This window comes from Pleurodeles waltl, chromosome 1_1 (genome assembly GCF_031143425.1).
Source record: "Pleurodeles waltl isolate 20211129_DDA chromosome 1_1, aPleWal1.hap1.20221129, whole genome shotgun sequence".
In the NCBI taxonomy this organism is placed as follows: Eukaryota; Metazoa; Chordata; class Amphibia; order Caudata; family Salamandridae; genus Pleurodeles; species Pleurodeles waltl.
This window is the reverse complement of record NC_090436.1, coordinates 369,576,522-369,597,882: the sequence shown is the minus strand read 5'-3', so window position 1 is coordinate 369,597,882 and position 21,361 is coordinate 369,576,522. Positions and strand designations below refer to the sequence as shown.

The 21,361-nt window shown below is 44.1% G+C and overlaps 2 protein-coding genes across 4 annotated transcripts in view; both read right to left on the bottom strand.

Annotated features, from left to right (window-relative positions):
- Positions 1-1,352, bottom strand: part of LOC138291414 (uncharacterized) — a 163,921-nt gene extending 162,569 nt beyond the window's left edge. The window contains exons 1-2 of the mRNA XM_069230316.1: positions 967-1,352; positions 710-878 (exon numbers count right to left, since the gene is read on the bottom strand). Of these exons, the coding sequence (XP_069086417.1) occupies positions 710-878; positions 967-1,352 (555 nt within the window). The remainder of the gene's footprint in view (positions 1-709; positions 879-966) is intronic.
- The window catches only part of MAST4 (microtubule associated serine/threonine kinase family member 4), a 1,720,607-nt gene that overhangs the window by 1,512,599 nt on the left and 186,647 nt on the right, over positions 1-21,361 (bottom strand). The window lies entirely within an intron of this gene.

The following is a 21,361-nucleotide window of genomic DNA, read 5'->3' as shown; positions in this document are numbered from 1 at the left end:
GAATCCGAGATCTTGTAACAATTTGACAGTCCAATTGTGATGACAAAGGATCATGACTTTGTCCTGAGCCATAATTAGAATGTCATCCAGGTAGAAGTCTCACTCCTCGTTCCCTTAAAAATTGCTCCACTGGTCGAAGAAGCTTGATGAAACCCCAAAAGTTGAGGACAGCTCGAAGGGAAGAGCGGTGAATTCGAACCAATGGGAACCCCATTGGAATTGAAGAAAATATCTGTGGGGAGCGAAAATTGATACTGAAAGGTACGCATCTTTGAGATCCAATTGTACCATCCAATCTCCGTCTCTTAACATATCTCGAACAAGAAGATGTATTTCTTCCATATTGAAATGGCGGTATACAACCCATGAACTGAAATGTTTGAGATTTAGTAGCAAGCGGGAACCACCTCCCTTCTCTTGCACTAAGAAAATCATTCTGATGAACCCGTGAGGATGAGACGTAGTCTGAACAACTGCCCCTTTCTGTTTGAGCGCAAAAACCTCCTCTTTGATAATTGATCAATCTGCGAGGGAAAAAAGAAGCAGAGAAGGAAGAACCCTCTGAAACGGAGAGGCGTAAAACTCTAGGTGGAAACCCTGGACCGTCTGTAACACCCATGGGTCTCGTCTAATAGTTTGCCATGTTAGTAGGAACTGCTGCACTCCTGCCCCCCACCAAAATGACTTCCAAAAATGGAAAATGGGGTACTGTCTCGAGTGGAACCACCTCCACAATACCTTCTGGAGGATCAGCCACGTCCTCTATAACGATTGGGGTAGAAGGTCTGATAGTCGGAAGAACCTCCACTGCCCCATTGAATGCCAAATCTGGAAGCCTGGAATCTACAGCCTGGTGCTTGGCCTCTGAAGCACCCAGCCTGGGCAAAAACAGTATTGTTGAATACTTTCTTGATATTAGATTGAGCTTTGAAAGTCGCAACATATTTGCCCAAATCTTTGACAAACCTGTCGCCAACCAGCATACCACTGGATAAGGAACCAGCTTCGCTAGTTGCTAACGCTGCACATTTGGGGTCTAGGCATATTAAGAAGGAGTGCCTGTGTTCCACCGACATGGCGCAGTTGGCGTTGCCCAAAAGACAGATAGCCTGCTGCGCCCATTCCAGCACGACTTCTGGATCCAGAGGGGTGTTAGTTTCTTTAGATTGAATAGCTAGGTCCAGGATTTTCGTCAATGGACCTGACAAATATAACAATTTGTCTTGGCAACTACGCCAAGCGCGGTCCAGTCCCTTTTTGGGATCCTTTGCAAATTTCCTCACAAGCGTTGCCATACTAGGATCCAACTCTGGAGTATCTGCTACTTTGCCGGCCAATGAAGCCGTGGACATTCCGATCTGAGAGTGTTGCGCACTTCCTTTTCAAAACTTTTGGGAAGCCTATCCTGCACATAATGAGCCACTTCAGCATTAGGAACACACTCAGTGGAACGTGGGTGAACTATATCCTCAGGAGAGAATAGGAGATTCCGACCAACCGGGGCCGGTGCATCACGAAGAACATGACGGGACTTGTGCTTCTTTTTGCGTGGGACAGAATCTGCATGCGAGTCATCTGACTAGTAGATGATGATTGTTCTTGCAAGCCCGACTGAGGCTGTGAGGACTTGGGAAAAATATTTGGTGATTCTTGTGGGAAGAAACTCCCATATTCATGGTCGCGCAGCACTGAAGCTGCCATCTGCGCCAGTATTTCTGCTGAGGAAGAAATTTCAGAGGGCTGCAAAGAGAGGCCATACACCTCCTTGGACTCACCAGCCTGCAAGTAAGTTTGTTGACTGCCTTCACCCCAAAACTCTCTCATGCAAAATTGGTCTAGGGTTGGGTGAAAGGTTCTAAGGCCTGATTCAGGGCCCAATTCACAGAGTCCTGCACATGATGTCCAAGTGCCTCCACCAACCTTTCCTCCATTTGGTGCTCCACCAGCACTTCCTGCAGTTCCTGAAACTGCTCCTCCTCATCGGCATAGTACGTCATGATAATATAGGCTGGGAGGTATGGAGAAGTTAAGAGGGGTGGGGACTCTGAAGCAGGTGCACAGTTTTGAAGAGAGAAACAACTAGAAGCTGCTTGGCCAGCAGTTATTTGTGGAGGGAGCCACCGGCTCGTATAAGCCAATCAAATAATTACTTAAATATTTAAATATTCACTCAAGCAATTCACTTAAATAAGCAATCCCCCAGGGCCAGGCCCACTTTTATTATTACAGCCCCGTCAGGGGACAGATAGGCCGATCTGTAGGAGAAACGTGTGCCCTGCATGATACAGACGCGCCAAGCCAATCGGAAGGAAAATCCCCAAACCTGCTCAGCGCGCGTGCATTGCGCGGGAAATAGAAAGACGACTATGTCCTCAGAAAAAAGATGGAGAGGATCTCTCGTTCTGCCTTGCTGTCACTCCACACCAATTGACAAAAAAAGGATCGTAGATCCCTATGAACCTAACAATAGGGCAGCAGCACAAAGCATAGCCAGCGCATGCTTGCTTTCAAACAGTAAATACTCACATCAAAGAACATGGAAAAAATCCTTATGCACGATATGAAAACACTTTACTGGCTGCTGCAGCAGCAAAGAAAGAGGAAGGATTATAGTGTTAATGCTATTTATATTGGCAGAGAAGAGCCATGATAGGATGGTTGAGTGTTCAAGGGATATATAGTTTAAAGTTTATACTGTTTTCATTGGCTGCTGTGTTGTCAGTTAATGAAGGAGAAAGCATAATCCGAAGCCTCCGGCCCCGACATAGAATTAAAATCTCTAATTACCAAACTCAAATCTGTGCATTAATAAAACCACAAAACACAGGAGCTGCACGAAAAAACTAAGCAGTTAAGTATGGTTTATGTGTCATCAAAACTGAACATGAAGCAAAAGTTCCTGCTAAGTGCAGATGATGCTGTTTTATTAAAGTGCGGCTGCAGAGCAGGCCTAGCCCCAACGGAGGCTATAGTTATATCAAAAGGTGGTCACAAATAAATGTTTAGGTAAAAAGAGAACCATGGGCTCAGAGATTTTTCTGAGTAGCCTAATTAATGCGAAAAATGTCTCTATGGGTTTGCTTGTGTATTACTGTGCTGTGGGTAAGGCCCCATAACCAACGTATTGATTTAGAATGTTAAAAAAGTTTGAAATGGCAGCACCCAAATGTATACATATTTGTTGCATGACGGTAATTATGAAGATAGGCGACTACGCATGTAGAGAGCGGTAACACCTCTTTATTCCTGGTGCTTTTCTCCAGTCCGAGTTACATCGTGATCAAAGTAAATGGCATTCATTGTGGCGAGGCAGCATCCAGGTAGAAGCTGGAAAAGGGAAGACCGAGATCAGATGAGTTTAGGAATTTTAGTACTTGGGTGCAAGGTTTTTTAAAAGTATTAACTAAGGCGTTCTTGTGATGAAATTTACTAGCAGTAAGAAACGTGATATTTGTACAAACTATGGAAAAAGACCTAAGAGCATAAACATACTGAGCCTTGAGTAGCTAGCCCCCAAATTTACATCGTACGAACGCCTGAGTCAGCCCAGAGAGTTTTATGGGCAGGAAGGGAGCGGGATCAGGAATGGACATTGAACTCTGGGTATCCAGCAGCCGCTACACGCCCGCGATGCAGCGTTCCCTCTGGGTCACAGTAAACACTGCTGAGCAGACTCCAAGTGCAACGAAATGCATGCACTACAAAGGTATAGAGCCTACAGTAGTTATTCCCCTATAGCATATATTACAAGTCCCACTGTGGCGTTTGAAAGCATACAAGCAAAACTGAGGACTATAATGATGACAGTGCTGAAGACAAGTGAGACTGAAGACATTTGATTAGTGCGAAATATTGTGTAATGAACCGCCGCAGGGTTACAGGAGTACACACTACAACGTGTAATACATTTACTGTTACATATATGGTCTGAAAATACAGCACTTGTAATGGTGCCAGTAACTCATCAAATAACTTTCGATTAGATTATGTAACCATAAAAGTACATTTAAAATACAAACAAAAACATTAAAGACAGAAAAAAAATATTTCAGCAGGAATTTACAATTTTCAACTGGCATGTCTCAAAAATCCATGCTATTAATAAGCTGGGAGCGCTTAATAAAGTGGTCAGCGCCATAACTACATAGTAAACATCCAAACAGTTCACCTATACAAACATGTGAACATAAAAATCAGTCTTTTCCTACTCTAAAAATCTATAAAGGGAGCGGTGTTTAATACCAAACTTAGATTAACCCACTCAGCTGTGTGCATCATATTTTAGAGACCTTAGGATACATGATCCTAATCATAACATTTATTTTGGTTAGAAAATGACCTTAAAAAGTCACATACATGACAATTCCATCACCTCTAAAAACATAAAGCGAAAGTTCAAATCAATTACCTCAAAAAAAATAATACAACAAATCCTGAATAAAACCAGTACATTGGCATTTTCTTTTCAAGCAGTGACACAGCAAAGAGCCATTCCATTCCTTCTACATTAAAATTGTTTTCTCTTTTCAAATTTTAGATATATAAATCATCCTATTCAGGATCACCTCTATTTCAAATATGCTTAATTATAAACAGGTTTTAAGCAACAAACGTTACTGTGCATATCTACATCTAAGGGCTAGAGCGCTTCTTACACATTTCACTACTGCAAAGCATACCTTTTACAACTCCAATTGTTGCAGAAAATCTGTATTGTGGATTTCTAACAAGCGCAAGGTATGGTTCCATGTCACCAGTCGGGCCAACTCTAGATAGGCCCTTACTGTTTGCATGTTCACTGCTTTTGAAATAGTTTGTGTTTGCGCATTGTCTAAGAAAAGTGATTTGCCCTTTTTTTTGTGTGGGGTATTCATGTTGTAGGGTTAACAAAGAAATCACCCAAACCTAGTTCATCAAAAGAGTGTTTAATATACATCGACCATGGACTATGAAGCCAACCTTCTATCCGCGGCAGGGTTTTACTGCCCCAGTGGATCGCTAGCTGCCGATTTTGGGAGATCTGCAACATAACCCATAAGCGCAAGTGGGGGACTGGGATCCAATGGAGTATCTATCATCAACGATAGTTGGTGGAACGCCTCCTGCCAGTAGTGTGCTAGCATGGGGGATGTCCAAGTCATGTGTGCGAAATCTACCTGGAGCACTATGCATATAGGGCAGTTCAGAGAGCAGGTGGGGTCTATTCTTTCTGTGTTTGCCGGTGTGATGTATACACGCCTCAAAAACTTGTAGTGAATGAGTTTGTGATGATGGTTCATTGAGACTAATTGTGTCTGTGCGCAACAGGCTGCCCAAATTTTGTCTGTGAGTGGGTGTCTCATTTCTGCTTACCCGGTAGCATGCAATTTGGCATCCCATACTGGTAACAGGTCTAAGCATGTGTGATAGAGGCGAGAGACCAGTCAGTGTCCCTCAGCATCCATAATGAGTAGAGTGGGAGTTTGAAAGTCATCTGGCACCAGGGGATAGGTGGGGAGTTGTGCCCTCAGAGCGCTTTGGAGAAGCCGGAGGACAAAGTGATCCATGTTAGTGGCATTGGCAAACCGTTTGTCCTCCGTCCATGAGAAGACATGCCCCTCTGGGAATTTGTCACCAAAAGTGTGTAGGGATAAGTTTGATAGTGTTCGCTGGAAAGAGTAACATTTATTTCACCAATTTTGCACCCAACCTAGCTGTGAACCAGAAGATTGCTTCCACAGCACCCTGTAATTTGTTAGCCTTGATCTTGAGTAGGTTCAACCAGTTTAAAACAGTATCTAAGGATATGCCAAGATAGAGTTTTGAACTTAATCGATAATGACCCCTGCAACCACATGCAACCTAGATTTGGTTGTTTTAGGGCCCACAACCATCATAAAAGATTTTGCAAAATTTACCTTTAGGTCCAGGTTACCCGTTAATTCAGTAAAAGATTCCAAAAGCTGCTGTAGCCCACTTGATGTCTGTGCTAAAAGTATTGCATCGTCTGCATAAAGCAGGCATGATATGTAGCACCCACCCATCATGGGTAAGACTTTCCAATTCTTAGTCAATTATGTATCAAGCCCATTAATATATAAAAAAAAAGAGAAACAGTGCCAAGATACAGCCCTGCCTGGCCTTCCTGATTGATTTAATTGGTTTGGTGCATTCTCCATTTAAACCAAAGTGGATTCTAATGGTGGTATGTCTGTGCATTCTCTTCAGTAGGTCTAATAGAGCTGAGCGACCGCATGGAGTCCAACATGGCCCACAATTCTGCATGGTTAACATGATCAAAAGCACAGGAGAGGTCCATAAACACTAAATACAAGACCCCTCCCATGGCACTGGCATACTTCCCCACCAGGAGTGTCAAATTCAAACACTGCTCTACTGTGCCTATTCCTGGACAGAAACCAAAATATACAGGTGAAAAAATATTATTTAGTTTTGCCTGTGTCTCTAAATATGCAATAATGACCTGACCTAAGAACTTAGAAGTGGTGTCCAACAAGGAGATCAGTCTGTAACAACCCAGGTCAGTTTTAGTGCCCTTTTTGAAATAGGGACGAAAACTGACTCCTTCGAAGACGGGGGCAGAGTCACTCACCGCTGCATGGACATTTGTGTTCAGAGGTGCCCATAGATCTATATTGGCCTTAAAAAGGTCCAGAGGTACTCCATATGGGCCTGGTACTTTGTGGGAAATGTTTTTTTTTATTTTATTTTTTATTTTAAATAGCAAGCAATAGCAAGCGCTACCTCCTTATGACCAACAGAGCTGCTCAAAGCAACCTGTCAGCTTTGTTCTACAGCATTCCCCCTGAGACTCATCCATACCACCTCTCCTCAGTCCATTTTCATGTCTGAGCAACCCAGGTCTCTGCTGGAATCACACATTCAATATTTGATGAACGCTGAACTGAAAACAAAGGGCAATTGACGCTGATCCCTAAATTTTTGTGTGATTTCTAAATCGTCCCAAGCTGATTTCTGAATATCACGTTTTCTTGGTTTTTTCTTCTTTCTTTATATAGTTTCCTTGCCAGTTCAACCTGTGCCTTATCCCTTGGAATAGGCTTAAGTGCTCTTTGCAAATTTCGTTTCGCTGCCCTACATGCCTGATCAAACCAGCTACAAACTTTATTACCCACCTTACTCTTTTTAGCAACTAATATCTTAGACACCTTGACACAGATTGAAGTAAACCCAGAGAATGTGTTCAGGGTCAGCTTCTAAGGCCAAACAGGTGGAAATTGCCAGTTTCCTACCCTGTAATAGGCCACACAGGAGTTTCCACCCATCTACTTTCTCCCATTTCCTTCTCACACCAAAACTGGATGGAAAAAGTTAAACTTACCCTCCACTTTCACAAGGGCCTTTTCAAATTCCACCCCCAGTGTCACTTCAAGTGAACTTTGGTCGCTCTTGCAATTGCTCACAATGGAATAATCCCTTATCAGCGTGACTGAATCAGAAGTGACTATGATAAAATCAATGGAGCTAGGCTCGGCATTACCATGAAAAGTCGGTGGTATTGAACGGGAATTGAAAAAAGATCTGAAACAAAAAACAAATGATATTTTATAAGGCTCTTGTTTAAAATCTCCCCAAAAGAGGTGTGCATAAAATGTGTAATTAACTCCCCGTTTGGGGCAGTTAGCCCACACACCGAATGGTGACTAAGGTTACACAGCTTTACAATAAAAGCCCTTACCCAAAAAAGTTAAATTTGATAGCTTGTTTGAAAGAGTATTTTCGAGAGGGATCAATTCAGGTCTTCCACCACCTCAGTCACTATCAAAAATATTGTAATAATAGTTTACTATCACCAAGTTCCTAATCCCCCTAGGTGGCAGCTGTAGAAACTGAAACCACAATAAGTTGTATATCTCCGTTACTTTTACAAAAATAAACTTTACAGAGACTACAATAGCCAGCAACCCCTCTCACACGGCTCAAAACTGATAGGGCAGCGGGACTGCAATAAGTGTGAAAAACATCTATATGAAAGGAATTTGTCATTCAGATTTCCTGTAGGAGGACCAAATAATATTTACTAATGTAGGTGAGCCAATCAGGATTATTCGGTTTGCCGCACACACCCGCTGTGTTCCAAGATAGAGCATTAATAGTCTTCCCCTAGAGTCTTTAGTTTACCCAAGCGGACAATTTCACCAACCACCAAGTTGCCATTACTCTTCCTTTGCCTATTGAGTCCACTCCGCTGGGTCTCACTACTACCTGGGCTAGGAAGTAACGGTCTCCCAATTTGTCAATCTATGTTATTCAAATCTGTGAGGGGCTTAAATCGATTTTGAGTTGGAATATTAATAGCCCCCAAAAATCCTCCCGACCTATCCTGAACCTGATTTAAGGACTGTCTAGCAAGACCTGGAGGTTTGTATTAGAATCCTAGTGGTAAGGCCAGGATGCCCTTGCTGGAAGCATATGTGTGGGTGAGGTGATTTAATAATGTTGCCACTACTTTTGGGGTCCTAAGGTTTACCAGAACACAGTTTAGATGGAAACTGTATGAGGTGTGCCCCACTTTCTTCACCCTTGTCACAAGAGTAATCTCGTCATACAAATTCTCCCTCCAACCTGAGTTTTTCCCTAGCCATTACACCACTTTAGGCTTCAAGTCTAAAACATGTTCATGGTTCTCCAGGGGTAAGGGTGGAACATTCCTTAGATTACAATGTATGGAGCGCCAGTTGATAAACTTTCAGGATTTCCATTAAGTGTTGTAGGTGCCACTTCTGATCCCTTATGCCTGTTTATTGGTGGAAGACAATAAATCTGACCTACATTTAATGTTCTCTGGGTAGCTATGTCCACTACTTCCATGGGGGGCAGGCCTTTCTACAATGTCACATATTTAGTTTACTATAACATTCTCTCCCTGGACTGGTTGGGGGAGGGAGAGACCCTCTAGACAATTTATCTTCAATCACTTTCAAATGGCTACAAATATCATCACAGAATATTTTAAGGTTTAAGTCCAAGTTATTAAAAAAATCAGTGCACAATTTTTTTTTTTTTTTTTACAAAATTACCCCAGGCAGAGGCCCCTCCCATTTCATCTGCATTTCTATGCCTTCAACAACATTATTTCTCTTCGGTCTATGACAGGTCTTTTTTGTGGTCAGCCGCTGAGCCGCAGGGGGATCCCCTTCTGTTCCCAGTGGAACTTTCTTGTAGTTCATTTCTCTTTATTTTAGGTGGGGGTAAATTAACAATCCCTATGCCCGCATCAATAACTTCCAAGTGAGGGTCCGTGCTGGCACAGGGATTTTGTACAGAAAGGACATTACAAGATAACTTCACTGAGGCTCTAACAATCCTGGAGGCGGGAGGGGGCTACCCCTTGGGGTATGCACAGGTCTTCTTCATTTCTTACTCGTACAGGTGAGGAAACCAGCGATTTGTGTTATATTTTAACGATGCGTTCCTCCACCAAGCCCAATTCTGCATTAATTGCCCCCATATGATGTGATAGATGCCACCTAAGAGGCCTTGGGGGATCTCCTTTCCCATTACCTGTTATGCACTTCCCCATTCTTGCTCGTTTAGGCGACAAATGGAGTATAAGCATGACAAAAAACACCAAACAGGGCCAAGAGGGGTGGCCCAACCCAGCGTTCTCTGACGGCTGCAGATGGGCCCGCTCTTAGCCTGGTCTTCGCCTGGGCATGTGCCCAGGCATGTCCCACTCTGCAGGAGCAATGTGCCAGTTTTGTCCTTGCGCCTCCTGGCGTGGTCATGGCAGTGGGCGGGTATCCCCCTGAGCAGCCTAGATCATGAAGTCTTGTGGCCCCAACAAGCAAACAACATGTTTGAGCTTCCCACGCTGCAGAAGTACAGAGCCAGATTTGTCCTTGCGCCTCCTGGTGCGGTCATGGCAATGGCGGGTATCACCCTGAACAGCCTGAATCCTAAAGTCCTGTGGTCCTCCAGGTAAAAAGCCTTGTTTACTGTGCCAGCCACGAGGGATTTTTGAAGCAGGCACAGTGTGTGCAGCCTTTTACAGACCAGAAAGTAGGCGAGGAGCCTCTTTCACCTCTCCATCTGGGCCGCACCCTGACAGTAACTCATTAAAGCACTCTCGAATCAAGTAGCCTAATGTTAATATCAGCAAAGTTATTAATAAACCTGAACGTTGTAAAGCCAGAAAGGCAAATACCGTATGTCACTATTACCATGAACTTGGAAAGAGGAAATACAGAAATTAAGTAAAAAAAGGGACAGATTACTAAATACAGGTCCAAAGATACGAATCAGTGGAAATGCATGCACACTATCGTGCCATGTTCCCAAGGCTTCCCTTTATTCTGAAATGCTATGCCCTAGCTCAGTCAAGAGAGTTTATAACACAGGCAAGAAAACGCCTGTTATTTAAGATATTTACCAGCAGGACAAATAAATGAAACAACAATTTTTCAAAAACTCCTTTTATGTGAAGTTCAGACCATAATGCACTTTTTGCATGTTTGCCCTTTGTAGTCTCACTTGAGAAACAAAATATTCAGACCAATTTTCAAGACCACGGTGTAGGAAGTTGGCTCTGTATGTGCTATTTCAAAGTAAGGAATAGCATGCACAGAGTCCAAGGGTTCCCCTTAGAGGTAAAATAGTGGTAAAAATAGATAATACTAATGCTCTATTTTGTGGTAGTGTGGTCGAGCAGTAGGCTTATCCAAGGAGTAGTGTTAAGCATTTGTTGTACATACACATAGACAATAAATGAGGTACACACACTCAGAGACAAATCCAGCCAATAGGTTTTGTATAGAAAAATATCTTTTCTTAGTTTATTTTAAGAACCACAGGTTCAAATTTAACATGTAATATCTTGTTTGAAAGGTATTGCAGGTAAGTACATTAGGAACTTTGAATCATTTCAATTGCATGTATACTTTTCAAGTTATTGACAAATAGCTACTTTAAAAGTGGACACAGTGCAATTTTCACAGTTCCTGGGGGAGGTAAGTTTTTGTTAGTTTTACCAGGTAAGTAAGACACTTACAGGGTTCAGTTCTTGGTCCAAGGTAGCCCACCGTTGGGGGTTCAGAGCAACCCCAAAGTCACCACACCAGCAGCTCAGGGCCGGTCAGGTGCAGAGTTCAAAGCGGTGCCCAAAACGCATAGGCTAGAATGGAGAGAAGGGGGTGCCCCGGTTCCGGTCTGCTTGCAGGTAAGTACCCGCGTCTTCGGAGGGCAGACCAGGGGGGTTTTGTAGGGCACCGGGGGGGACACAAGCCCACACAGAAATTTCACCCTCAGCGGCGCGGGGGCGGCCGGGTGCAGTGTAGAAACAAGCGTCGGGTTCGCAATGTTAGTCAATGAGAGATCACGGGATCTCTTCAGCGCTGCAGGCAGGCAAGGGGGGGGTTCCTCTGGGAAACCTCCACCTGGGCAAGGGAGAGGGACTCCTGGGGGTCACTTCTCCAGTGAAAGTTCAGTCCTTCAGGTCCTGGGGGCTGCGGGTGCAGGGTCTGTTCCAGGCGTCGGGACTTAGGTTTCAGAGAGTCGCGGTCAGGGGAAGCCTCGGGATTCCCTCTGCAGGCGGCGCTGTGGGGGCTCAGGGGGGACAGGTTTTTGTACTCACAGTATCAGAGTAGTCCTGGGGTCCCTCCTGAGGTGTTGGATCTCCACCAGCCGAGTCGGGGTCGCCGGGTGCAGTGTTGCAAGTCTCACGCTTCTTGCGGGGAGCTTGCAGGGTTCTTTCAAGGCTGCTGGAAACAAAGTTGCAGCCTTTCTTGGAGCAGGTCCGCTGTCCTCGGGAGTTTCTTGTCTTTTCGAAGCAGGGGCAGTCCTCAGAGGATGTCGAGGTCGCTGGTCCCTTTGGAAGGCGTCGCTGGAGCAGGATCTTTGGAAGGCAGGAGACAGGCCGGTGAGTTTCTGGAGCCAAGGCAGTTGTCGTCTTCTGGTCTTCCTCTGCAGGGGTTTTCAGCTGGGCAGTCCTTCTTCTTGTAGTTTGCAGGAATCTAATTTTCTAGGGTTCAGGGTAGCCCTTAAATACTAAATTTAAGGGCGTGTTTAGGTCTGGGGGGTTAGTAGCCAATGGCTACTAGCCCTGAGGGTGGGTACACCCTCTTTGTGCCTCCTCCCAAGGGGAGGGGGTCACAATCCTAACCCTATTGGGGGAATCCTCCATCTGCAAGATGGAGGATTTCTAAAAGTTAGAGTCACCTCAGCTCAGGACACCTTAGGGGCTGTCCTGACTGGCCAGTGACTCCTCCTTGTTATTCTCATTATTTTCTCCGGCCTTGCCGCCAAAAGTGGGGGCCGGGCCGGAGGGGGCGGGCAACTCCACTAGCTGGAGTGTCCTGCGGTGCTGTGACAAAGGGGTGAGCCTTTGAGGCTCACCGCCAGGTGTTACAGCTCCTGCCTGGGGGAGGTGTTAGCATCTCCACCCAGTGCAGGCTTTGTTACTGGCCTCAGAGTGACAAAGGCACTCTCCCCATGGGGCCAGCAACATGTCTCTAGTGTGGCAGGCTGCTGGAACTAGTCAGCCTACACAGATAGTCGGTTAAGTTTCAGGGGGCACCTCTAAGGTGCCCTCTGGGGTGTATTTTGCAATAAAATGTACACTGGCATCAGTGTGCATTTATTGTGCTGAGAAGTTTGATACCAAACTTCCCAGTTTTCAGTGTAGCCATTATGGTGCTGTGGAGTTCGTGTTTGACAAACTCCCAGACCATATACTCTTATGGCTACCCTGCACTTACAATGTCTAAGGTTTTGTTTAGACACTGTAGGGGTACCATGCTCATGCACTGGTACCCTCACCTATGGTATAGTGCACCCTGCCTTAGGGCTGTAAGGCCTGCTAGAGGGGTGTCTTACCTATACTGCATAGGCAGTGAGAGGCTGGCATGGCACCCTGAGGGGAGTGCCATGTCGACTTACTCGTTTTGTCCTCACTAGCACACACAAGCTGGCAAGCAGTGTGTCTGTGCTGAGTGAGAGGTCTCCAGGGTGGCATAAGACATGCTGCAGCCCTTAGAGACCTTCCTTGGCATCAGGGCCCTTGGTACTAGAAGTACCAGTTACAAGGGACTTATCTGGATGCCAGGGTCTGCCAATTGTGGATACAAAAGTACAGGTTAGGGAAAGAACACTGGTGCTGGGGCCTGGTTAGCAGGCCTCAGCACACTTTCAATTGTAAACATAGCATCAGCAAAGGCAAAAAGTCAGGGGGCAACCATGCCAAGGAGGCATTTCCTTACACACGGTGAACGTGCAATGCAACATAGCTGGAGGGGTAACAGTAGCGAGCAGCAATCATTACTAGCTGCATGCAGCAGGGTGCTGGCGGCTGCTTTTGAGAGAGGGGATCCAGCAGGCTTTGGTTTGGGAGATGGAAGTACAGGTCCTGGCTGAAAAAGCTGCATCAATGTACTCTGTTGCACCGCAAGCTGCACCCGGCGTGCCGGGTCTCATCTAGGCCTAGTGCGGCCTTCAGTACTCACCTGGAAGCTTCCACAGTTCTCTGCTCTATCTCACCTGCTGGACATCAACCAGTTACTCATTAAAATGGACATCTCGGCTTCACTTCCAGTCAATCAGTTCTTTTTGGGAACACTAACAGGCATAAAGTGAAGTATTTTGTACAGTGTTCTCCCTTTTAGTTTATTTGAGTTTAAAGTAAAACTTCAGAAAACAAATTAAAGTATATTGCTGAAAACATACTGTCACCGGATTTGTCAAGTTGAAGATTCTAAAATGTTGAAACCAGCATTAAACTTGCTGATTGAACCTAGGCTATATTGTGCTCAGTTAAGAACAAGCATTAGCAACACCATTAGGTATCGCCATGTGCAATCTATTGGCTTTGGCAATCGGATGTGGCTGGTGATCGGGAGGGCCGGTGGGGGTGGTAAATTGGATGGTGGATGAAGGTGGATAACAAGACGGTTAAAAAGCACTATCCAGCAGCTTTAAGAGTAAATGTATACACACTGTAAATAAAGCTTTGCCTAAATGTACCACCTTGTAATCTTTGTACTGTCCATGACACACTAATGGCGAGTTAGCATTCCGTATAAGAAGCACTGCTAACAATCTACTATGATTAAATAGAAACCTTGTCTTGTGTAGACAAGCTATATTTATACAGCAAAAGTCCAAGGAAAATACCAGACTAAAAAACAAAATTTGGAAACACATTCCATTAAACTGGAAGAGGCTCGATTTTGGGGACTTTGTTGTCAAGTATTGTCTGAAAATGTTGTGAACCTCCTGCTAAAACAAAGAAAGCTGCAAAGAGCTTCGACTGATCGTCCCACGGCTGTGACACACAGCTTCACATTAAGAGCACAGCCTTATATTTAATCCTGTCGGAAAGTTAACAGATTAATTTTATTTGAGAAGCCCCTTCCTGAAAATATAATAAATGCACTGGATTTTAAAAGCCACCTAAATTCAGAAAGCTTTCTGTTTAACACAAAGGAAAACAGCAGTTTTTGCTCTGTGTTGCAGGTCAATAACGTCTGTAGCGACAGGGCCGCTGATTCCTGTATCCCTCCGCGGGGAATCTAGCTACCTGTGCGTCCTGATGCTACTTGGAACCGTTAGCATCTGGGTTTCCAAGTGCCTACAGTGCTTCCTGTTAAAACGTAGGGGAGAAGCAACAGGGAGGGTGTGGGGATAGGTTTGAAATAAAAAAAAGAGCTATGACACGGCCAACGTTGGCCGTCTCACAGCACAAAGAGTATCTGCATGACAGTGCAAGCAGCAGATGGAAGCCAATTAAATCTGTAGTTGGTCCGTTCGCCAGGGACGGAAAAGGAAGTGATGCACGGCAAGCCACTGCCCAGTCAGAAGACAGCAAAAAGGAGCGACAATGAATGGTAAGCTATGGGCAGGTTCCAAAACCATTACTGCACACAAGAGTCGCGCAAGAGAAAGCCCATGCAGTAGTGCATGTTCTTGTAGGATTTACCTAAAAGGGAGAACTGCTTTTGTAGAGTAGGACATGGAGTGGTAAATACACATAGAAGGTGCAGATTTGCTTTTTCAAGGTGTGTTAAAATACAAAGAGTTAGGCACACCTACAGAATTAATAGAGAAACACACTACCCTTTATACCCAACATAATCGGTTAAGCTAATATATAATTAGCTGTGTAATAACTTAAACAGAGGAATGGGGCCATATTCTACACCATGAACTATGCTATCTCCTATATGTATAAATCAAGTAGTTTTTGTTTGGCATGCTATATGGAGTCATAGGTTTCGATTCATCAAAATCCCAGGGGAAGCATAAGTGACAACACATACCCTTAGACAGTAATGAAATCACAGGAAGTGACATTTGACCTTGATTATGTGTAGGAAGGCATGTCACACAACCCTAACATCACAATAACTGACACGGTTTAAGTTGCATATTGACTGCATCACTAGTATAACAGCATAAAACAGACAAATGCCTATTTTAGATACCTCCAATATTATGGTGCTGACTTGATCTTTCAAAGTTCTGGGCATTATAAGTGCCCTGAATTTTAGTGAGCAAACAAAGCGAGTAAACAGAACTCTTCAAGAGAAGAGGGGGGGCTCTTTCCATGAGGAAAATATGAAAATAATTGGGTGAAATAGTGCATTTAAAAAGGAAAAGAAACACATTTGCTAGGATGCCACATGCACTAAAAGGGCAGTCATTAAATATTCAAATCCTGCCATGGTGTGCCAAGCTAATGAAGCTTGATGTTCCCCATGAGTTACCCCCTTTGTTTTCCAAAACGTGGTATGAGTGCCACTATATGTCAAAAATTGTCTTCTTTGTGCCAGGGCCAGCATTTTGTCATGGGTGCCCCTTTATAACAAAGATCAAAATATGCTAGTGGCAAAATTTTACAATTTATGTTGTTTATAAACTATAGGGGGCTCCTTATGAAAAATCACCTCAGTAGGTCAGGGCCAACATTTTGTCGTAGTTGTCACCCTCCCATATGCCCTGTTGTCCACCTTTATGCCAAGTATTACCTCCACTGTGCTAGGTTTTGCTTCAACTCCCTATGTACAAAAAATGGTTACCAGGAGCAAACATCTATGTCTTCTCAAGGCCAGTGTAAAAAGAAGAAAGTTTTTCATTTGTCCTCGGTTTTTCAGCATTGAACGAGTGTTGCACTGTGTAGCACACATTCAAAGTGGGAAAAGCCTTAAAGCATAGTTTTGTACTGGAAAGGACCACTTCAAGTACAAAAACCATGCTTCAGAAAATGCACACACCCTTGCAATATGGCGCATTGGCACATGACTGTCAACATTGTGCCAGTACATGGGGAGTGTAAACATGCACTAAATCTCTAGAGATATGGTGCACTTTTTAGGCTTAACCTGTATAGCACTTAAGCTGTGCTTGTGAAATGTAAAATAAATCTTAAAAAGGGGTTCATATCCTGCCCTTGATTCTCTTTGGTTCTTGCTCTTGCCAATTACTTCTCCTCCATTTCTATTGGCTGTAGCATACCATTTCCTGTTGTTCCTCATGTGTTTATAGGTGTCCCGAGGAACAAGTACTGTTTTTCTCTGCATTGGTGGAACTTCATTTAAGTGTTTCAGCACCCCTGCTGTCATTACAAGATTGCTTAGGTGCTGCCTAAGTGTTTTGGGATCAGTGTGCTGTGCTGGTCTCACTGGAGACCTTGTAATACCAATTCGGCATGCACACCCCGGGGCCGAAGCAGGGACCCACTCTAGTGCTCCCTTTGGCAACTTGTGAAGCACCCGCAGCCAGCGGGAGCATCGCATCAGAGGCTGGCGCTTGTTTCGCTTAGGCTTGCCTCTTAAAATGCATGTTGTATCTCCCTGCTAAGAGACCAATCATAAAGAATTAGTATTTTTTTGCCATGCTCCTTTTTCGGCCACTACTGCTTTTTCCCCACCAATAACAGATTTGCTCCCTCTTCTTATTCACATTATCGTTTTTACCAAAACAAGTTTGTATTTTTCATAATCAGAATTGATCCTTTTAAGTACGTTAGCACATATCTATAGGTTGTTACGTGCCTGGATTCGCAATACGACTGTGATACTCACTGACCTATCTTGTTTTGATCACTGTGAAAGGCTCTCAAAGCCAGTGTCACAGCTTTAAATGTGATAATCTGTTCCAATGGAAGCCAATGCAGCTGTCTCAGATGAGAAATGTGATGGCGGCGAGGGAGTCTCCTTATTAGTCTCACCGCTGCAATCTGAATTAATTGGAATCTACATACCAGATAAGCCAGGAGTCCAAGGTAGTAACTATTTGAGGTGTCCAGGCAAGAAAGAACTAATGCATGGACTATTGTTTCAATTGTTTCCTGAGGAACCAGATGCAGGAATCTTTTTATGGGTTACAATTTCAAGAAGCAGACTGGCGAGATTTGCCTAAGTTGAGTAGCAAAGGAGAGCGATGAATCGGAGGGATCGCGGGGGGAGGGGAAGTGGGCTCTAATTAAAAAACAATACTTCCATTTTATCTGAATTTAATTTAAGACAATTAGCCTCCACCAAAGGGTAAAGGTAAAGATTAAACAGGAGCAGGTTCAGGGCAGAACCTTGTGCTACACCACAAACCAATGGTCTGGGTGAAGAAAAATTAGGATGTAAACACACCAATTGGGATCTGCCCTCCAAGAAAGATTTGACCTATATAAAAGAGTCTTGCCCTGAATATCCAAGTTATAAAGTCTATTCAGCAGAATAGAGTGTGAGACGGTGTCAAAAGCTGCTGACAAATCCAGAAACATCACCATGACTGGTGTGCTTCTGTCTAGATTCTCACTGACAAACCCGGTCACCTTTAAAAGATCCATCTCCATGCTAAACCCTGCACAGAAACCTGACTCTGAATAGTGGAGAATGGAATTGGCCTCCACAAATGTGAATAGTTGTTGGGTGACCAATTTCTCAAAGATTTTTGCTGGTGCTGGGAGGAGAGGTATGTGCCTAGAATTGCTCAACACATTAGTGTCAGCTGAGCATTAGGCTTTTTTAGGAGCAGCAGAAGAGATGCCCGTTTTCTGCAAGAGGGGAAGACTCCAGAAGTAAGTGAGGTATTCTAAATTTTATTGCGCGATAGGTTGACATATTGCCCCATAGGTTTGAAGATGTGCGGGGGGGCAGACATCATCCGGAGCGCCAGACTTAAATTTTATAATTGTGTTCAGAGAACACGGCTCAGAAATAAAGGCAAACTTATCAAAACTCGGTTTGCGACGAAAGGGAGCAGCAGGAATAGTTTTAGTCTCCTCTGTATCCATTGAGCTAATGACAGGAGTCTCCTCCAGAGAATCTAGAAAAAGGAGTATAGCTTATAAATCTTCTCATCAAAGAAGGCTGACAGCTTTTCACAGAGTTCAAATGAGGGAGTGATAGCAGTCTTTATCCATTCAGGAGCAGCAAAAGGGCTCACTACCTTAAACATCTCCCTAGGAGAATTAGAAGCTGTCTTAATCTGCTATGCAAAACGTTCTTTCATGGCTGGACATGTTTTTTTTTTTTTTTTTTTACTCTTAAGTGCCGCTTTAGAGAGAAATTTAGCAGCAGGATCGTAAGATTTCCTCTAGAGGCGTTCCAATCTTTTACACTGATCTTTCCCTATTCTTAAATCCTGATAAAACTATGGCGCGGACGGCCACAATCTTTTCTCCACATGTTATTTTTAACTGAGCAATCTGGTCTAATGATTTGGTAATCCAGCTATCAAACAGCAGAATGTCCAAATCTACAGCTCCTGTAAAAGTAAGGGGGAGGCACTGAAGGATTTGCCCAGTGATTCCTCTGATACACTCTGCCACTTACTTTTTAATTCCTGAATAGGGGTGTTTCTAGTCCGTGAAAAGGGACCCTGAAAAAGCAAAAGGTATCTTGTAAAGGTCAGACCAGATCATCTGCCCTGGGTCGTTGACCAGTAGCCTAGGGATATCAGAAAAGATCAGGTCAAGCGCATGGCCTATCTGATGGGTAGGGACCTAGATATGCTGGATTAGGTTAAAACCAGCCATAGTTTGAATAAGTTGGGTGGTTAAAGAGAAAGTAGGATGCTCAGGATGGACATTGAAGTCACCCTAAATGGTCAAATTGGCGTAATGGAGCCAATAATGATCTATAAGTCAAAGAAAGCAGAAAGACAATTGCTCAGGTAGTCATGTGGTCTATAGCCTAACAAGCCAGAAAAAGAGAGGGAAGGAGTGCTTTTAAAACTAAAAACAAGGGCCTCAATAATTCAGCACCGTCTTAGAGGTGTTATGGATAGTTCAAAGTAGGTCTTTAAGTTAAAAGCCACCACGTCCCCAATACTATAACAGCCCGAATGCGGTAACCTGTTGGAATAGCTTGGGCGAGGTTGGGGTTAGAGCTGTCCATCAACCATGTTTCTGTTAAAAAAAAAAAAAAATGGAAAATCCCATGTGTTGTCAGCCAGAAAGAGGAACATTTCGGACCTGTGCTTGGGAAGGGACCTGCATTTGATAAGGCAGGCAGTATAGCCCAAAGTAAGAAGCGCTGGTATAGGTCCTGTTTTAGGAGACAATACGAACTTGCCTATCTGTTCATTATTCTGCCTTTAACCATGGTGGCAGACTTATTTAAAGCTAAACCTCAACCCTCAAAGGAATATACATTCACACCCATTCCTGGGAGGGAGAAAACCTTCGAGGGCAGCAGGGGTTTTAGTTCAAGGCAAGGACTGCCTCTGAAGAATCTCCTGCAGTGATCGAAGGCAAATTGAGCAGCATGGCTGGCACTGGTTGCAGGCACACCAATGGAGCGCCTGCTACACGTCTGTTGCATAAGCTTGCTTGTATGGGAGAGAGATGTGAATTAGTAGGCCAAGAAGACCAGCGAGCTACCCCCCTCAAAATGGCAGCTCTGACTAGCCATGAAAGAGCTACCAACAGGTGACTGCTAACGACAGAGAATCACTCTCTTATGCAGCAGACACAATGTGCAAAATACAAGTGGAACACAGGGTGACAAAAAGTGATAAAAAGTGATACGTGAAAATTTAAAAAGTACAGTCTACGTACAAATTAAAAAGATATGAAGACATAGTCATTCAAATGCGATTATCACACAGTAACACAAAGGAGAAAAGAGGCAAGCAGCCGGCACATACTGACACACATGCTCGCACATACTCTTTCTCAAATAAACTCTCTCTCCCTCAAGCCGCACACAGAACATAGTTATAAAACAATTTTTACTTCCGACAGCTACCACCAAAGCTCCTGTTCTGTAGGAGGCTGGCTCTCAATGTAGTGTGCAAAACCAGGCACACTGGGCAGAGAGTCCAGGCAACTCCACGTTGGTTTACAGAGGTAAAAACTAGAACACTTAATGCTCTAATTTTTATGGTATCTTGGTCATGGAGTTAGGCCAATCTTGGAGAAGTGCAAAGCATTTGTTGTACGCACAGTATCAAAGCAAAACACACACTCAAAGGAATAACTCAAGACCAGTTTACAAAAATAATTCAGATTTTTATAAAAATTTTAAGACCAAGATCATTAAAATTGGGTAAGTACTTTTTAAGTTATGATTTTAGTTTAGAAACCGACTTGTTTCTGTGTGTAATTACGCGTCATAGGAATCAATGGGAGAAAAAATTACATATAAAATCAAGCAATGCGTTTACCAATGTCTCATTTTGCTTTGAAGTTGAGGTTGTCAAGAAGTCCTGTGGGCCAGCTGGAAGAGTTTGGGTGGTTCCCTGTTTTGGCAGGAAGAGCTGCTGAAAATTTCCTTGGAGCTGGTGCAGGACCACTGCAGGGGACCACTTGGAAAAGCAATGCCCAGGTGGATTTCAAGGTGAGTCCAGTGGGTGCGCTTGGAGTGTAGAGGTCACAATGTGTGAGGAACGGCTGGTTCTCCAGTGCAGGGCCCAGGGAGGCCGTGTGCAGAGCAGATAGACGAGTCAAGATGCCCTTGGAAGTAGGTCACTTTGATGGTCGCTCGCAGGTCAGCAGGGCCAGTCTGGTGGGTGGTTGTGGTGGTTTCTGAAGTCGCTCGACTGGGTCTCCTGGTCTTTATGGAGTTGGGTGTTGACTTTTCTTCTTGTTGTGTACGATGTTGAGTGACCAGTACCCCAGGCTACTGAATGGTTCAGCCCGTGGAGGGCACAATGCTACCAAACTTGACACACACAGAGTTTGCTTTCGGGTCCATATGGGGAAATTTAGTCCAGCTGCGGCATTCAGTTCCTTAGTCAGCAGCCCCGGTCAGTGAACTGGACTTCACTAGCCTTTGGGTCTTTGTTGCAAGAGTGATGCCTTTGCTCTGGAGGGAGATCTTTGGTGACCTACATTAGAGTCGAGGTCGCCTGGGGATTTTTTTTTTTTTTTTTTTAATAGAGTCTGTCCGATGTCCGAGCAACCCCT